Raw genomic sequence first — 18933 nt, 5'->3', positions numbered from 1 at the left:
CTCACTTGAAACAATCCTCGGATACTGTTAGGTAATTGCTGATTTTTTACTCTGTACATGATTTGGGCAGTTTTGAAGTCAACCAGATCTTTAAACAACAAAGAATCTTTGTTTACAATTCTTATGGCTCTTTTATGAAGGATGAAGATTGGATTAGTGTGTGTTTTATGTGTATTTCCCCACACAGTAAGTTATATATGGGAGTATAAAGGAACAGTATAAGGTGTATAACAAAGCTTGATTTAGAAGATCTTTGGCTGTTTATAGTATTATAATTGATTTTGATACTTTAACATTAATATAATTTATATGTGGCTTCCAGCATAATTTATTATCTATTATCACTCAAAGAAATTTAATTTCAGTCACTCTTTCAATTTCTACATCATTTATTATGAGTTTCTTATTGGAGTTATTTGAACAATTACCAAAGATTATAAATTTCATTTTACTTAAATTCAGTGTTAGTTTATTTGCATTAAAGCAACTCTTTAGTTGTATCCAAAAGTTGTTCCAAGTTGTCCCCACAACAAGTTGTCCCCACAACAAAGAAAATTTGTATCATCTGCAAATAGAATAGTTTTCAGTGTTTTGAACACGTCACATATATATTATATTCATAGATATGAAAATGAAGTTTGACATTTTGGGAAATACACTCATATGCTCACTTGCTGAGAGTTACATGAGAAAAAAAATATATATATGTGTGTGTGTGTGTGTGTGTGTGTGTGTGTATTTTTCTTTTTTTCTTTTTATCTTAGCTTGAAGGAAAGTGTTTTACCTCAGACATGGAAAGTTGCCAAAAGCATCCAGTATCGAAGAACTGTAGGATTACCTTCAGTGGAGTGAACAGCAGACCCATTAGTATTCTCCCTGTTCTTAGTAAACTTATGGAAAGACTAGTCTTTGATCAAATTTTGAATTACTTTTTCTGTAAATGGGCTTGATTCTTAGTTTCAGCATGCCTATAAAGAAGGACATTCACCCTGTACTGCCTTAACACATATCACTGATGATTGGCTGAGTCAAATTGATCATAAAAAAAGTTTTTGGTGCTGTCTTGCTTGACTTCAGTGCTGCTTTTGATACTGCTTTTGATTGACCATGAACTATTACTGAAAAAACCTTCAGCATGTGGCTTCAGTGCAAGTGTTGTCAGCTGGATGAATAATCACTTGAATAACAGAATGCAGTGTGTTTACTTTAATAGTAGTTTTTCAGCTACAAGAAATTTAGAAATGTGGGGTTCACCAAGGAAGTTGCCTGGGTCCTCTCCTCTTCTCAATGTTTACTAATGACCTACCCCTTGTTTTGAATAAGGCAGTTATGACGATGTACGCTGATGATTCAACATTATATATTGAATAAAGTGTTGAAGAGTGAGTTGTTTCTCTCCCTCTCAGTGAAGAGTACAGCTTTGGAACAAGCCCATGAAGCAAAACTTTTAGGTGTTACCTCAGATGAACAGCTTACCTGGTGTTGTCACATTGATAAGACCGTAGCTAAAATGGGAAGGGCAGTGTCTGTCATTAGGAGATGTGCTTATTTCCTGACTGATCACTCTATTAGACAGGTTATATAAATGCTGGTTTTGTGTCATTTTGACTCTGTTCGGTATTTTGGTCAAGAGCAACAAAAGGAGATTTGCACAAACTTCAACTTTTGCAGAAGAAAGCTGCATGTCTAGCTCTGCACTTTTCATCCAGGGCGAGTGTTGTCGAAGATTTCATATAATAATGACAGACACGGTCATACTACCAGACAAGTAAGTAGTAGTTCCTTCACCTAGAACAATACAGAGCTATCACTCAATGGAATATGCTACCATATTCCTTTAAAAAGCAAGTAGTAAAGCTTGTTTCAAAAAGCAGCTAAAAAAGTTGATTCTTTCAAGAGAAGTAATGTGATCTTTCTTGTTTGTTTAATTATGAACGTGAACTGTTGACTGATGTATGACGTGTAAGTGCTTTTCTTCCAACTCGTAAAAACAGAGTTTTGTTTTGTTTTATCGTATTTCGTTTTTTCTGTTTATTGGTAGTATAATTATCACTATTGCTGTGATTTTATTTCGAAGTTGGGATGGTCTGCGTGGGTATGGGGTGATTTTGGGGAGTGCTGGGTGTGTGTGTGTGGGGGGGGGGGGGGGGGGGGGGTCTGGGTTTTGGGTGAGAGGTAGAGTATGTGGGATTGTTCATGTATGATGTGTTTTGGTGTTATGTGTTTTTATGTGGACCCCAGCAAGATTAGTTGCTATCCTGGTAGCAACTAATGGGGATCCAATAAACTAAACAAGCTTTACAAATACTCTTCAAACCTTGTGCGAACACTCAGTAACCATGGGTTCCTCTAAGCAGCTGTGTGAGACTCTGAAAATGAAAGTTATTGGTGCAAAATGTAATTAAGAGATGGCAGTTTAGGGCAACTGTGGAGATCAAGATGAGATCTGGAAGATCAAGAAAACTCACCAAGAGAAATGCTCGTATGCTGGTCAGAAAGGCAAATCAAAACTCCCATTTGACTGCAAAAAAACTGTAGGAAGATTTAGCAGACTCAGGAGTGTTGGTGCACCGTTCCAATGATCCTAAACATACCTCGAAATCCACCTTGGACTACCTCAAGAGACACAAGCTGAAGGTTTTGGAATGGCCCCCACAATCAGCTGACTTAAATATAATTGAAAATCTGTGGGCAGATCTTAAAAGAGCTATGCATGCAAGACAGCCCAAGAATATTGCAGAACTAGAAGCTTTTTGCAAGGAAGAATGGGAGAAAATCACAAATACAAGAATTGAAAGACTTTTAGCTGCCTACAAGAAGCCTTTGCAAGCTGTGACATCTTCCAGAGGTGGTGTTACTAAGTACTGACTATGTAGGGTGCCCAAACCTTTGCACATGCCACAATGATGTTTTTATTTTATTTCCGTTTATGACATAAAAAGTAACTATGCATTGTTTGCTGAAATATTGTGTTTTATGTTCCATATCCTAGAAAGACCGTGTTTACATTTTTCAACTAAAAAATCACCAAAATATGTTATTTGTCGAGGGGTGCTCAAACTTTTGTATACAACTGTAACTGCTACAGCTACAGGTTTCAGCTGCAACAGACCAGCTGTGTGGTTAAATATTGTTCCAGAGAGAGTTGCCAAACAAATTTCACGCCAAGAATGCTTTGAAGGTTATATAAGCTACCTCTGAATAGAGGACAATGTATGAACATCATGGACATTTTTCCTCATTTCAGCACCAACACTGCTCTGTAATAAACAAAGAGAGCAACTGAAATGGTTTCTGTCCTACAGATAACCGATACCCCCGCCAGTGTGGATAAGGCACTGACAGACGGCTCTCTACCTCTGACCTAGGTATCGAACACAGTTCCCAAAATCTACACTCGCCAGGTTTTTATAGGGCAGCCTCAGAGCCCTAGCCCTAACAGTTTAGCCAATCAGACTCCTAATTATAAACCCTCAACCCAATATTGTATTGAAATCCTACCTCTAACACATGCACAACTGTATGTTAGTATTTGTCACTAAACCTGAACCATTATTACACAATCATTTAATACACAACTTTAATTTTTTTTCTTTTTTTCTTTTCTTACCTTAAAGGAAAACCAGAGAACCTCAGAGATGAGCATGAGTCAGGAACTTTGGTTGGTGTGTATAAAAATACAAACCAGTTTTATTTGGTTTTACAAAGCAAGCTATCTAAAACTACAAAAATAGTAAAATACAAAAAAAAAAAAATTAAAGAGAGGGATCTCTCACAAGGGAAAAGCCTTGTCCTCTTCTCCCAAAGAATTCAGGAACCCCCCTTTCTCAAGGCTTTTGCTATCACTTCAACATCCTCTTCCTTGCATTACCACATATTGTCTATCTACAAAACATCTAACAATGACTTAACGCAAAATAGGGGGCTTTTCTTTATCTGTCACGTACAGCAGAGTACATGGAACTTTTGAACTTCTTCTTATTCAAATTTTGAGAGTGTTATCAAAGGATTTTTGCAAGATGCATGAACACAGCTCCTGTATTGCCTCAGAATTTCAGGTGGTTGCCTAAGTGTTGTGATGTTTGTATGTATTTGTATAAACTAGGGATGTGCAGGGATCCCAGTAGCACCGACAATATCATTAATTATTTTAGTCTTCCAACAGGGGGACAGAATCGTTAAGGATCTAACAGTAAGTTTACCAGTGAAATCATTTGTAACCTAACAGTAGTCTGCAGGATGACCCCTGAAGTCCATCAGAGCTGCCTAGACATGTTTATTTTATAAGTTAACATTTTTTGCAAAAAATGTTAGTCTCAGAAGCTAATTTAAAGTCTAATGTGTTTTGGTGGTGGTTTCCAAAATGTTTTACAAAGAAAATGTTTCACCTTGAAAACAGTGTATTTGCATGATTTATAGTCATCATTTGTAATGGTTGCTGCTTGTTTGTGCAGAGCTCCACATCTGTTCTGAAACAAACAATTTGACCATCAGCAACTGATAACATGCCTGCAATTGTGTGTTTTTACAGTTACTGATAACTAGTGAGTCCCTGCCCATCTGAATGTTTGCGTAACTGCTTTTTATTGCAACAGTATTTAAACCTCAATCTGAGTTCTCTCCTCCTCACTCTCAGGTCTTGCAGCTTATTCTCTCTCAACTCCTCTCTCGTTTTTGCAGCAAAAATGGCCACAGCTGGTAAGGTAGGTATAATGCAATATGTGAGTATTCATATTTACAACTGTGATGTTTTTGTTTTTTTTAAATAAATATGTAATATATAAAAATAAAATATCACATGTTCTGTTTGGACTTGTAGTTTGAGACTATCTAGACTGTTTTGTGTAACTGCTGATATTGGCAAGGATGAGAGGATAGTAGGCCAAAAAAGATAATGGTGGAAGTCCAGAAATCTTCTGTAGTTCCACAGTGAAATAAATTTTTTAAAAAGGGTTTTTTAAATGTCCAAGGAAAAACCATTTGATTCATCAAATCTGAGGACAACAGATTTACTCAGTGGTTCACTCGGAGGTGCAAAGTTCTCTTTCATTAAATTATGACTCTTGTTTGCCAAATGGCTCATGTGTGGACTTCAAACATGTGCTTCTTAATGAATGTTTGCGTTTTTCCAGGAGCATCTGACATTGAGGCTTTGAGACCACTGTACTCTATAGTTAAAATGTAGCTTAAAAAATGTGCAGTGAATGTACGAAATTCAATACTTTAATGTTTGCTTTGACGAAAATTTGCACAGTGGCATGTATGTCAATTTCACGCCTCTAGATGAGTACTTCTCTTGAAATTATAACACAGAGGATATAAACATTATGTTATGGTTCTGGCTTATGTGGCATGTTGCCTTTTATTGTTTTACCCACCTCCTTGTTTGTTCAGATCAGTGTGACATGCAGAAGAATTGAGTACATAAAGAGTTCAACAAGTGTTTTCAGAGTTTTTCTTTTTCCTTGGTATTATGGCCAATACAAAGAGATGCTTGATATCTCTCAACCTGTGCCAGGTTGATGTACGTCAATGCACTTGAAATTATACTTGCCACTTGAGTGGGTGCTTGAAGGGTTTCGATGAACTGTCATAGTACCTCTACCTCTAAGCTCATCCTAGTATAGGTTAACTGTGTCCTTCCTGAAATCTCGTGCTGGGGAATTTCATGTGGTTTGTCTGCCTTCTAGGTCATCAAGTGCAAGGCAGCAGTGGCCTGGGAGCCCAACAAGCCTTTGGTGATTGAGGATATTGAGGTAGCCCCACCCCAGGCCAACGAGGTCCGCATCAAGGTGAGAGATGTCCACTGTCAAGACACACCCACGTACATACACATACTGCCTTATACTGATCCCGTGAATAAGAATTCGTGAATGAATGTAATTTTTAGCAGTGAGAGGTCACTGCAAATTTTTAGATCTTCACTACCCAGAAATTCTATATAGAGATATCATCAAACTAAATATCGACTGATGTGTGGTTGAGATGGTGAACAGGTTCCAGATATATCCTCAGAACATGAATTAGTCTGTCTTGCTTAATACAGCTCTGAGGCTACATTAACTGATATTTTTGACATTAAAATTAAATCATATGTTTCAATGTAACGTAAAAGGGTCACTAATACTATCGAACTCACTGAGAGTGAACACCTAATTCTGCCGTTCTGTGCAGATTTTGGTTTCTTTTAGTTCATTCTTTTGGCTGTAGAGTCTATGTGGGCAAGAGCCATATATAACCATATAAAAACCATATGAGTAGGTAAACAGTGAATGTACTGTGAGGCCAAAAGGCCAGTGAACATTGGGATAATATTCATTATGAAGCTAGACACGGGACTGTAATGGGATAATTGTGTTTCTGTGTCTGCTGGATGTGCACCAAGATAAGCTTACATTGTATTAAGGCTGCATTTGTTTGGTTGCTGTCCTCACTGTAGATTGTGGCAACCGGGGTTTGCCACACAGACCTCTACCACCTGTTTGAGGGTATGCATAAACAGGGTTTCCCAGCAGTCCTTGGCCATGAGGGAGCCGGCATCGTAGAGAGCGTGGGGCCCGGAGTCACTGAATTTCAGCCAGGTCAGTTAAGCTTACAACCTAAACAATTTAATTTGTGTAATTGCTCGTGTTTCTATCCCTGTGAGACCAAGGGTTATTTAACAAATCTGTCTCACATTAGATTTGTTTGTCATTTTGTATGATGGCCTAAAATTTATTTGACAGCCACTTGACAACATTTTTTTTGTCTTCAGGAGACAAGGTGATCCCTCTGTTCATCTCACAATGTAAAGAATGTCGCTTCTGTAAGAGTCCTAAGACCAACCAGTGTGAGAAAGGATGGTGAGCTCAGTCAACGTTCATCTCCAGTCATAATCTCTTCCTTCTCATCTTTTATTTCATTCATCCAGAATGTGTTCATGAGGTTATAGGCTCATTTGATGGTTTTTATACTATGGATTTTATCTACCATGTCTCTGACAGTGGAGCAACTTTACTGTAGGTGCTGTCAGACGACACCACAGGATAACATCGGTTTGAATCTTTGGATTTGCTTGTGTTCACAAATACTCGTTGCACAATGTACAAGATCATTCTCAGGTTGTATTTTTACCTCAATAAATTATCTTCTTCAGGGCTTCTGATCGTTATGATGTGATGGCAGCAGAAGACTCCAGGTTTACCTGTAAGGGCAAGAAGGTGCTGCAGTTCATGGGAACCAGCACCTTCTCTCAGTACACTGTGATTAACCAGATTGCTGTGGCGAAGATCGACCCTGCTGCTCCTCTGGACAAAGTCTGTCTCCTCGGCTGTGGGGTCTGCACAGGATTTGGAGCAGCAGTTAATACTGCTAAGGTGTATATGTTTGACTGCTGGAGATAGTCTAACATGTATTGTTAAAAGTTAATATCCACACTGAAGCAATATTACTGGATTAAGCATTTGAGACAGGTTTCACTGAAGGTTTTAACAGCTGTTTTAAACTCCTCCCAAACCACTGTGTAATAACTTCTTAAGTCAGACATGTGAAATGGTATAGCACACTGACTGTGGCTACACAGTACACTGGGAGAGCTAATGTGTGTTACTCTATGGTGCAGTAAGGAAATTCAACCCAAAGTGCCATGTTGACCAGAGTCTTTGTCTCTGCAGGTGGAACCGGGCTCCACATGTGCTGTGTTTGGTCTGGGAGCTGTGGGTTTGGCTGCAGTAATGGGCTGCAAGGCTGCAGGAGCCAAGAGGATTATTGCTGTCGATATAAACCCAGAGAAGTTTGAGAAGGCCAAGGTGTTTGGCGCCTCTGAATTTGTGAACCCCAAGGATCACAGCAAACCCATTAGCCAAGTGCTGTCTGAGATGACCAATGGAGGAGTGGACTACTCCCTGGAGTGTGTCGGGAATGTGGGAGTCATGGTAAGGGAGACAGTGAGGTTTGCATAGAGATTTGATGTAATCTAGTATAAGAAGTTTAATTATATTGAGGATTCTTTCCCATGAAGAGGTGTTGTCTAACTATCAAAACTACAACTTTTATTCAGTTTCCTCAGCTGCTCTAGAGATTTGAAACCTTGTTGCTACGCACCCTCTGACTCAATTCTTTTTCTCCTCATCTAGCGCAGTGCATTGGAGTCCTGTATGAAAGCCTGGGGTGTCAGCGTATTGGTTGGCTGGACAGACGTAGCTGACATTACTGCCCGACCCATTCAGCTCATCGCTGGACGCACATGGAAGGGCTCCCTGTTTGGAGGTGAGGCTCCCATCAGTCAAATTTGAGAATCACCATTGACTGATTACAATGACTCACCCTCCTCCTGAAATTAAAAGGCTGTAGGCTTGATCTCTATAATCATTCAACCTGGAGTTAGATTTATATGACCTCTTATGTTGAGATGTGTGTGTTCTCTGTGGCTCAGGCTTTAAGAGTAAGGATGGTGTGCCCGAGATGGTTAAAGCCTACCTGGACAAGAAGGTGAAGCTGGATGAGTTCATCACTCACAAGATGACCTTGGACCAGGTCAATGATGCCATTGAACTGATGAAGCACAGCAAATGGTAGATTTATATACTTTCTACACTATTTATGATTTACTCACTAGCTTCACAGATTAAGAGTTAATAAGAGCAAGTCTTCTGATTTCTTCTGGTTTTGTTTTTGCTCTACAGCATCCGGACAGTCCTGAGTGTTTCTCCACAATAAGACTATTGTGTTGCTCAAATGACCTCAAATGCACACAATAAAGAGATCTTTCAAATTATGCATAATATATATGCTTGACCTTGGACACTCAACAGTATTGAGTGGATGATGTGCAGATTTTGATTTTGAGAATAATCTGCAGTTTTCATTCAAACAAAAGATAAACATGATAAAGTGTGTAATGAGCAAAATAAATGGTCCAAACAGATGAAATGGGTGGCTTCCTTTTTTTCTGTTCTGGTTTTGCTGTTTTGCATGTCATAGACAAAGCATTTGTGTGTCTACAAAATTGTCTGTCATGTTACTGAATTTTACTGTATTGTGTTTAAAGTGACAAAAAGGTTCTTGTTAGTCAATCAGTTTTAGCACATATTTACTAGGGTTGTGCCCGAATACAAATACGTTATTCGGCAAAGCACAAATAGTGGGTTTTTCATGAATATTTGTTTCATACAAATATCTTTTAAATTATTTGTTTTTGGGAAGAAAAAAACAAAACGTCAAATACCAGCGAGCAGGTCAGTTATAGTCACTATCTCAGTCTCTCTCCTCTGCTCTGCTGTTACGTCTATCGGCAGGTCTCAATGAGGGGAGTCACATCCACCTGCTACATGATGCATATTTCTCAATTTAGACATCATTTTAATTTTCATCTTAATTTTCTAAAATTATAAGCATAAGAAAAACAAAAACAGGATTTTTAAGCCTCTTTCCACTTTTATTCAAATACAAATACAAATACAAATACAAATACAAATACAAATAATTTTGCTGCCTCAACAAATACAGATACAAATACAAATACTTCGCCCTCTGCATATCTCTAATATTTACACAGAGCAGACGAGTTATATCAGTATTTGTTCAACTTGGCAGAAAGTGTTGTAAGTATTCTGCCAAGACGAACTCCAAGATTTGTCCCCCACAAGTGCCTTTGCATTCTAGTCTAAGATTTCAAAGGAGACAATATTTAAGGAGCACCAGGGGCATATACTTATAAAGAATCCCCCGAAAAAATTTTTTCCTGAAAACCCTTTTTCTTAATCAGCTTTTAACTATGAGCAATATGATCTGTTATGTTACTGAGTGAATCACAGAAGACGAACGAACTGTCGAGCAACTTTACTCAGTCCTCAGCAACAGCTAACATCGGTAGCATATATGGCTACAGGATTCACGGCTCCCTCGTTCTCTACTTCTGTCATTCTTACAGCACTCTATATCCTATTCACCCCCTAACAGAGCCACCTACTGGTGGGGGAGCATAGGGTCTATGATCAAAAGTCAAAGGCATCAGTGTCTATCTCAGTTGCATATGTGTCTATAAACACAGCAGGGTCCAATGTGAATACACTGGTTTCTGCCATTCCTGTATTTGTGGTTTTGTCTGTGCTCTTCTCACTGGTATGAAGTGTGTAGCATTTAGCATTTAGCTCAAAGCACAGCAGAGCTACTTGCATGGCTGTGGACTCTTAGTCATGTTAAAGTGTTTGTTAAGCTTTTGGTAAATAATAAGTAGATAATAAGAAGATATTACACTTTACTCTCTACTTTAAAAACAAGGATCACAACTAAACTATTTAATGTTGGTTTCCATGTCTACACACCATAATTCTGCCTGCCTACTCTTTTCTCATGGAAAATGTGCAGATCTATTATCTAGAGCGATGCCAAGCCAGCCAAAGTTCTTGTATGTTGTATCATGGATGGTCCAGCGCAAAGCTGCAATAGCATGGGTGGCTGGGAAAACCCTTTGATGAAGGAGGTGAAGGTGCACTTCAAGTTAAGATTACTTCACATTCACAAATTCAAATAAGATTTTATTGGTACACAAGATAAAATGCTGAATTGAACTCTTCAGTCTCTACTTAAAAGTTAAATTATGATCAGATAAAGGCAATGCTGCAATCATTGAAGTTGTAAAACTCCTTTTTCTAATAAAAATGACAGCTCAGATAAGTTACTGTAGTCATGATCCATATATGCAGCATGTAATGACCAGATCCTCTAGAAAGCCCTGTGCTTTTGCCACTTATCATTTTGTATTTTTACAGTGACTGCCATGTACTTTGCACTCTTAGATATTCCTGGTCACATGTGAAAATATTTCCATTTACATTGTGCAAGGCAAATAGTAGCATCAGTAAGTTCTAAATGGATTCAGCATGGGTCAGGTCACAGTCCTTAATTGAGGGAGTCTTCCCTGTAGTGCTTGTTTGTTTAATTATGAACGTGAACTGTTGTCTGTTGTCTGATGTATGATGTGTAAGTGCTTTTCTTCCAACTCGTAAAAACAGAGTTTTGTTTTGTTTTATTGTATTTCGTTTTTTCTGTTTATTGGTAGTATAATTATCACTGTTGCTGTGATTTTCTTTTGAAGTCGGGATGGTCTGTGTGGGTATGGGGTGATTTGGGGGAGTGCTGGGTGTGTGTGGGGGGGGATATGGGTTTTGAGTGAGAGGTAGAGTATGTGGGATTGTTCATGTATGATGTGTTTTGGTGTTATGTGTTTTTATGTGGACCCCAGCAAGATTAGTTGCTATCCTGGTAGCAACTAATGGGGATCCAATAAACTAAACAAGCTTTACAAATACTCTTCAAACCTTGTGCGAACACTCAGTAACCATGGGTTCCTCTAAGCAGCTGTGTGAGACTCTGAAAATGAAAGTTATTGGTGCAAAATGTAATTAAGAGATGGCAGTTTAGGGCAACTGTGGAGATCAAGATGAGATCTGGAAGATCAAGAAAACTCACCAAGAGAAATGCTCGTATGCTGGTTAGAAAGGCAAATCAAAAATCCCATTTGACTGCAAAAAAACTGTAGGAAGATTTAGCAGACTCAGGAGCGTTGGTGCACCGTTCCAATGATCCTCAACATACCTCGAAATCCACCTTGGACTACCTCAAGAGACACAAGCTGAAGGTTTTGGAATGGCCCCCACAGTCAGCTGACTTAAATATAATTGAAAATCTGTGGGCAGATCTTAAAAGAGCTGTGCATGCAAGACAGCCCAAGAATATTGCAGAAATAGAAGCTTTTTGCAAGGAAGAATGGGAGAAAATCACAAATACAAGAATTGAAAGACTTTTAGCTGGCTACAAAAAGTGTTTGCAAGCTGTGACATCTGCCAGAGGTGGTGTTACTAAGTACTGACTATGTAGGGTGCCCAAACCTTTGCACATGCCACAATGATGTTTTTATTTAATTCTGTTTATGACTTAAAAAGTAACTATGCATTGTTTTCTGAAAATATTGTGTTTTATGTTCCATATCCTAGAAAGACCGTGTTTACGTTTTTCAACTAAAAAATCACCAAAATATGTTATTTGTCAAGGGGTGCACAAACTTTTGTATACAACTGTAACTGCTACAGCTACAGGTTTCAGCTGCAACAGACCAGCTGTGTGGTTAAATATTGTTCCAGAGAGAGTTGCTACTCCAAACAAATCTCACGCCAAATGTCACTCCTTGATAAAGAATGAATGCTTTGTAGGTTATATAAGCTACCTCTGAATAAAGGACAATGTATGAACATCAGACATTTCTCAACATTTCTGCGCCAACACTGCTCTGTAATAAACAAAGAGAGCAACACAGAGTGCAAAAAACATAGTTTCCTCCTCAAAATTACAAGCTGTGCATATTTCATTTTTCTCTACATTTTGTGTGCATTACAGATTGATTTTTACACACATGGCACAGCATCAATAATATCATTAATTATTTCAGTCTTCCAACAGGGGGACAGAATCGTTAAGGGTCTAACAGTAAGTTTACCAGTGAAATCATTTGTAACCTAACAGTAGTCTGCAGGATGACCCCTGAACTCCATCAGAGCTGCCTAGGCATGTTTATTTTCAGTATCTGTTTTTTTCTACCTCAAATATTACTTTTAGAGGGAGTTGCTGTTCCACTACAACATAAACTAACAAATTAAACATTTCAGTTACAACATCATGAGTTAAACTCTCTCCACATTAATTGTTTTTGCTTAATTTGTCTGTTATTCTTTTGGCTTACAGTTTAATGTTTATCTTCTCCTAGAGGAGCATCTAAGACCCCCAAATATCTCAATAAGTTAACAGTTTTTGCAAAAATTGTTAGTCTCAGAAGCTAATTTAAAGTCAAACGTGTTTTGGTGGTGGTTTTCAAAATATTTTACAAAGAAAATGTTTCACCTTAAAAAACAGTGTATTTGCATGGTTCATAGTCATCATTTGTAATGGTTGCTGCTTGTTTGTGCAAAGCTCCACATCTGTTGTCAAGATTTGACGATCAGAAACTGATAACATGCCTGCAAATGTGTGTTTTTACAGTTATTCATAACTAGTGAGTAAATGTAAAGTAAAAATCATTCAGAGTCCCCGCCCATCTGAATGTTTGCATAACTGCTTTTTATCGCAGCAGTATATAAACCTCAATCTGAGTTCTCAGGTCTTGCAGCTTATTCTCTCTCAACTCCTCTCTTGTTTTTGCAGCAAAAATGGCCACAGCTGGTAAGGTAGGTATAATGCAATATGTGAGTATTCATATTGACAACTGTGATGTTTTTGTTTTTTTTAAATAAATAAATATGTAATATATAAAAATAAAATATCACATGTTCTGTTTGGACTTGTAGTTTGAGACTATCTAGACTGTTTTGTGTAACTGCTGATATTGGCAAGGATGAGAGGATAGTAGGCCAAAAAAGAAGTCCAGAAATCTTCTGTAGTTCCACAGTCATATAAATTAATTTTTTTTTTAAATGTCTAAGGAAAAAACCATGATTCAATGGTTTGATGATGATGATTCATTAAACTATATTGTTTCAATAAAACTCATGTTTGCCAAAATAATAATGTGTGGACTTCAAACTCTTGCTTTACAATGAATGTTTGCTTTTTTCCAGGAGCAACATTGAGACATTGAAACCACTGTACTCTACAGTTAAAATGTAGCTTAAAAAATGTCCAATGAATACATGAAATTCAATAGTTTAATGTTTGCTTTGACGAAAATTTGCACAGTGGCATGTATGTAAATTTTACACCTCTAGATGTGTGCTTCTCTTGAAATTATAACACAGAGGATATTAACATTATGTTATGGTTCTGGCTTATGTGGCATGTTGCCTTTTATTGCTTTACCCTTGTTCTTTCAGATTAGTGTGAGATGCAGAAGAATTGAGTACATAAAGAGTTCAACAAGTGTTGAACTCTCGGGAAGCTAAACCTAGTATAGGTTAAGTGTGTCCTTCCTGAAATCTCGTGCTGGGGAATTTCATGTGGTTTGTCTGCCTTCTAGGTCATCAAGTGCAAGGCAGCAGTGGCCTGGGAGCCCAACAAGCCTTTGGTGATTGAGGATATTGAGGTAGCCCCACCCCAGGCCAACGAGGTCCGCATCAAGGTGAGAGATGTCCACTGTCAAGACACACCCACGTACATACACATACTGCCTTATACTGATCCCGTGAATAAGAATTCGTGAATGAATGTAATTTTTAGCAGTGAGAGGTCACTGCAAATTTTTAGATCTTCACTACCCAGAAATTCTATATAGAGATATCATCAAACTAAATATCATCTGATGTGTGGTTGAGGTGGTGAACAGGTTCCAGATATATCCTCAGAACATGAATTAGTCTGTCTTGCTTAATACAGCTCTGAGGCTACATTAACTGATATTTTTGACATTAACATTAAATCATATGTTTCAATGTAACGTAAAAGGGTCACTAATACTATCGAACTCACTGAGAGTGAACACCTAATTCTGCCGTTCTGTGCAGATTTTGGTTTCTTTTAGTTCATTCTTTTGGATGTCCAGTCTATGTGGGCAAGAGCCATATATAACCATATAAAAACCATATGAGTAGGTAAACAGTGAATGTACTGTGAGGCCAAAAGGCCAGTGAACATTGGGATAATATTCATTATGAAGCTAGACACGGGACTGTAATGGGATAATTGTGTTTCTGTGTCTGCTGGATGTGTAACAAGATAAACTTACATTGTATTAAGGCTGCATTTGTATGGTTGCTGTCCTCACTGTAGATCGTGGCGACCGGGGTTTGCCGCACAGACCTCAACCACCTGTTGGGCATGCATAAAAAGGGTTTCCCAGCAATCCTCGGTCATGAGGGAGCCGGCATGGTAGAGAGCGTGGGACCTGGAGTCACTGAATTTCAGCCAGGTCAGTTAAAGCTTACAACCTAAACAATTTAATTTGTGTAATTGCTTGTGTTTCTATCCCTGTGAGACCAAGGGAAGGGATATTTAACAAATCTGTTTAACATTTGATTTGTTTGTCATTTTGTATGATGGCCTAAAATTTATTTGACAGTCACTTGACAACATTGTTTTTGTCTTCAGGAGACAAGGTGATCCCTCTGACCATCTCACAATGTAGAGAATGTCGCTTCTGTAAGAGTCCTAAGACCAACCAGTGTGAGAAAGGATGGTGAGCTCAGTCAACGTTCATCTCCAGTCATAATCTCTTCCTTCTCATCTTTTACTTAATTCATCCAGAATGTGTTCATGAAGTTATAGGCTCATTTGATGGTTTTTATACTATGGATTTTATCCACTATGTCTCTGACAGTGGAGCAACTTTACTGTAGGTGCTGTCAGACGACACCGCAGGATAACATCAGTTTGAATCTTTGGATTTGCTTGTGTTCACAAATACTCGTTGCACAATGTACAAGATCATTCTCAGGTTGTATTTTTACCTCAATAAATTATCTTCTTCAGGGCTTCTAATCGTTATGATGTGATGGCAGCAGAAGACTCCAGGTTTACCTGTAAGGGCAAGAAGGTGCTGCAGTTCCTGGGAACCAGCACCTTCTCTCAGTACACTGTGATTAACCAGATTGCTGTGGCGAAGATCGACCCTGCTGCTCCTCTGGACAAAGTCTGTCTCCTCGGCTGTGGGGTCTGCACAGGATTTGGAGCAGCAGTTAATACTGCTAAGGTGTATATGTTTGACTGTTGGAGATAGTCTAACATGTATTGTTAAAAGCTAATATCCACACTGAAGCAATATTACTGGATTAAGCATTTGAGACAGGTTTCATTGAAGGTTTTAACGGCTGTAATAAACTCCTCCCAAACCACTGTGCAATAATTTTTTTTGTTACTCTATGGTGCAGTAAGGAAATTCAACCCAAAGTGCCATGTTGACCAGAGTCTTTGTCTCTGCAGGTGGAACCGGGCTCCACATGTGCTGTGTTTGGTCTGGGAGCTGTGGGTTTGGCTGCAGTAATGGGCTGCAAGGCTGCAGGAGCCAAGAGGATTATTGCTGTCGATATAAACCCAGAGAAGTTTGAGAAGGCCAAGGTGTTTGGCGCCTCTGAATTTGTGAACCCCAAGGATCACAGCAAACCCATTAGCCAAGTGCTGTCTGAGATGACCAATGGAGGAGTGGACTACTCCCTGGAGTGTGTCGGGAATGTGGGAGTCATGGTAAGGGAGACAGTGAGGTTTGCATAGAGATTTGATGTAATCTAGTATGAGAAGTTTAATTATATTGAGGATTCTTTCCCATGAAGAAGTGTTGTCTAACTATCAAAACTACAACCTTTATTCAGTTTTCTCAGCTGCTCTAGAGATTTGAAACCTTGTTGCTACGCACCCTCTGACTCAATTCTTTTTCTCCTCATCTAGCGCAGTGCATTGGAGTCCTGTATGAATGCCTGGGGTGTCAGCGTATTGGTTGGCTGGACAGAGGTAGGCGAAATTACTGCCCGACCCATTCAGCTCATCGCTGGACGCACATGGAAGGGCTCCATGTTTGGAGGTGAGGCTCCCATCAGTCAAATTTAAGAATCACTATTGACTGATTACAATGACTCACCCTCCTCCTGAAATTAAAAGGCTGTAGGCTTGATCTCTATAATCATTCAACCTGGAGTAAGATTTATATGAGCTCTTATGTTGACATGTGTGTGTTCTCTGTGGCTCAGGCTTTAAGAGTAAGGATGGTGTGCCCGAGATGGTTAAAGCCTACCTGGACAAGAAGGTGAAGCTGGATGAGTTCATCACTCACAAGATGACCTTGGACCAGGTCAATGATGCCATTGAACTAATGAAGCACAGCAAATGGTAGATTTACACTCTATTTACACTTATTTTTTCTACACTAATATTATATTAATAGGTGCAGGTCTGCTAATTTCTCTTTTGTTTTTGCTCCACAGCATCCGAACTGTCCTGAGTGTTTCTCCAAATCAAGACTATAATTGTGTTGCTCAAATGACCCCAAAGTAACTCCAGAAACTACCCACGATATTATATTGAATATTATACTGAACATATTCACAACACAATGCACATAATAAAGAGATCTTTCAAATTATACACAATATACATGCCTGACCCTGAACACTCAGTGCTGTTCAATGGACTATGTGCAGATTTTTGTTTGTGAGAATCATCTTCAGTGTTCACAAAAACAAAAGATAAACATGTCAAAGTGTTTATAGAGCAAAACAAATGGTCTAAACAGATGAGCTCAGTGGCTTCTTTGTTTATGTTCTGGTTTTGTTGTTTTGTACGTTGCAGTCACAGCATTTATGTGTCTACAGCATTGTCTGTCATGTCTCTGAAGGCTCTATTACATTATGTTTAAGTGTCAGTCAAATGAGTTTTAGCTCTTATTTACACAGACCAGCCTAATTTTATCAATATTTGCTCAACTGGGCGTTGTAATTATTCTGGCAGGACCAGTTCCAGGGTTTGTCCCCCAGCAGTGCATCTGCCTGTTTCTGGAGGAATTTATAATGAAGGAGAGGATATTTCATTTAAACACCATGCAGGCACAAAGAAAGAAAGGATATGAGACAAAATAACTACATGTGATAATAGTTGATGTTGGCTAATGTGATATTTTATGGTGAAGAAATTACAGTTCGTGATTGCTGTCTGATTTCTATAGAAGCCGAGACCAGCAATAGTTGTAATTGTTATTTTTTATCCAGTTATCTCAAATCATTATATTGGGAAAACATAAACTTATTTGGGTTAACGCACGCTAGATTCACTGTTGTTACCTTGATTCGATCTTGCAAAATCAGTATTAGGCTGCTGAGAAATAACACAAACATAGAAATAACACAAACCAGGCCAATAATTGTGCGTGTTATCTCCTTTCTAAAAAGCACCTCAACCTCATATTTTTAATTGTTACAGGTAGACCTGAGGTTTCCTGACCAACATTGATTTGGAAGAACAGAATCATGATTGGATCATACAAAATCATGCACCAATACACACAAAGAACCTGGTTTCTGCTGTGCTTTTAAAATGTGATATAAATTTTAAAATGTTTAAAGTAGACATTATTGCTCCTTAGCAGCATATTAATGCTTTATATTTATACCTGCAATTCTGCACATCCTGGGAGAGTCTCTGCCCCTTTAAACTGTCAGTGCATCATGATGTATGAGTATGCAGCATTTTATGATAGTGAGAGGGGCCGCTGTGATTGACTATGATTGCTAGTGATATGATAATGCACAGCGTAGAAATCAGTCCTCTCAAAGTCCTGTTTCCACATGTGCCCTGGATGCACCGCATGGTTACCAGTCATGAAAATGCACCAACCTCTACAAGGAAGACTGAATTTGAATGCCATGACAAAATTACCTGTTTATTTCAAGATAACAATATTAATCTTCTCAAAATAACAAGATAATTATGTTGTTCTGATAACTATCCCATTATCACAAGAAAATACTTAACTCAAGGTAACAAAGTAGCTTTAAACTTTTGGGGTTTGCTTTCAAAACTGAAATCTAGTTATTCAAGACAATTTATAACTTATAAATTAGTATACTAGTATATTGATATACTGTATATATACTGTATATATAGTATATCAAGTGAAAATGTGATCTAATCTAAGTCCTGTGTGTATGAGTCATGTAACCTTTAAATAAAATCAAGGAAGTTATTGTCTTAAATTTAAAAGGGGGTTAAAGGAATACAATGCTTCTTCTGGGATAAATGAACTACAATTATTATGTTGTAAAAGTTGTGACTTGTGTTTTTTTTTTTTTTACTTTTTGTATTTTTGTATATTTATGGGGTTTAAATGAATTTGTATGTTTTCCCTTAATGCTAATTGAATAATTAATAAAAAAAAAAGAATAAATAAAATACAACTAACTATACTAGAAGAACAAATTGAAATAAATATTGAAAAAAATATATTTCTACATCTTAAACCCTTTCCTAGATCATTTCAACCAAATG

At 38.1% G+C, this 18933-nt stretch overlaps 2 protein-coding genes across 2 annotated transcripts; both read left to right on the top strand.

The window, feature by feature from the left end:
• Nucleotides 1-4552: 4552 nt before the first annotated feature.
• LOC137199942 (alcohol dehydrogenase 1) lies at nucleotides 4553-8903 on the top strand. The gene is made up of 9 exons (XM_067614589.1): nucleotides 4553-4703; nucleotides 5691-5792; nucleotides 6440-6581; nucleotides 6755-6842; nucleotides 7136-7355; nucleotides 7653-7913; nucleotides 8115-8247; nucleotides 8414-8552; nucleotides 8664-8903. The coding sequence occupies exons 1-9, from the start codon at nucleotides 4686-4688 to the stop codon at nucleotides 8695-8697; spliced, it is 1137 nt and encodes a 378-aa protein (XP_067470690.1). The 5' UTR covers nucleotides 4553-4685; the 3' UTR covers nucleotides 8698-8903.
• A 4228-nt stretch (nucleotides 8904-13131) lies between these two features.
• On the top strand, nucleotides 13132-18667 carry LOC137199663 (alcohol dehydrogenase 1-like). The gene is made up of 9 exons (XM_067614102.1): nucleotides 13132-13199; nucleotides 13985-14086; nucleotides 14734-14872; nucleotides 15052-15139; nucleotides 15433-15652; nucleotides 15883-16143; nucleotides 16345-16477; nucleotides 16644-16782; nucleotides 16878-18667. Exons 1-9 carry the CDS (start codon nucleotides 13182-13184, stop codon nucleotides 16945-16947), a joined length of 1170 nt encoding a protein of 389 aa, XP_067470203.1. The 5' UTR covers nucleotides 13132-13181; the 3' UTR covers nucleotides 16948-18667.
• Nucleotides 18668-18933: the final 266 nt, after the last annotated feature.

This window comes from Thunnus thynnus, chromosome 16, assembly GCF_963924715.1.
Source record: "Thunnus thynnus chromosome 16, fThuThy2.1, whole genome shotgun sequence".
Lineage (NCBI taxonomy): Eukaryota > Metazoa > Chordata > Actinopteri > Scombriformes > Scombridae > Thunnus > Thunnus thynnus.
Note: the sequence above shows the minus strand (reverse complement) of the source record. Positions and strands in the feature narration are given on the sequence as shown.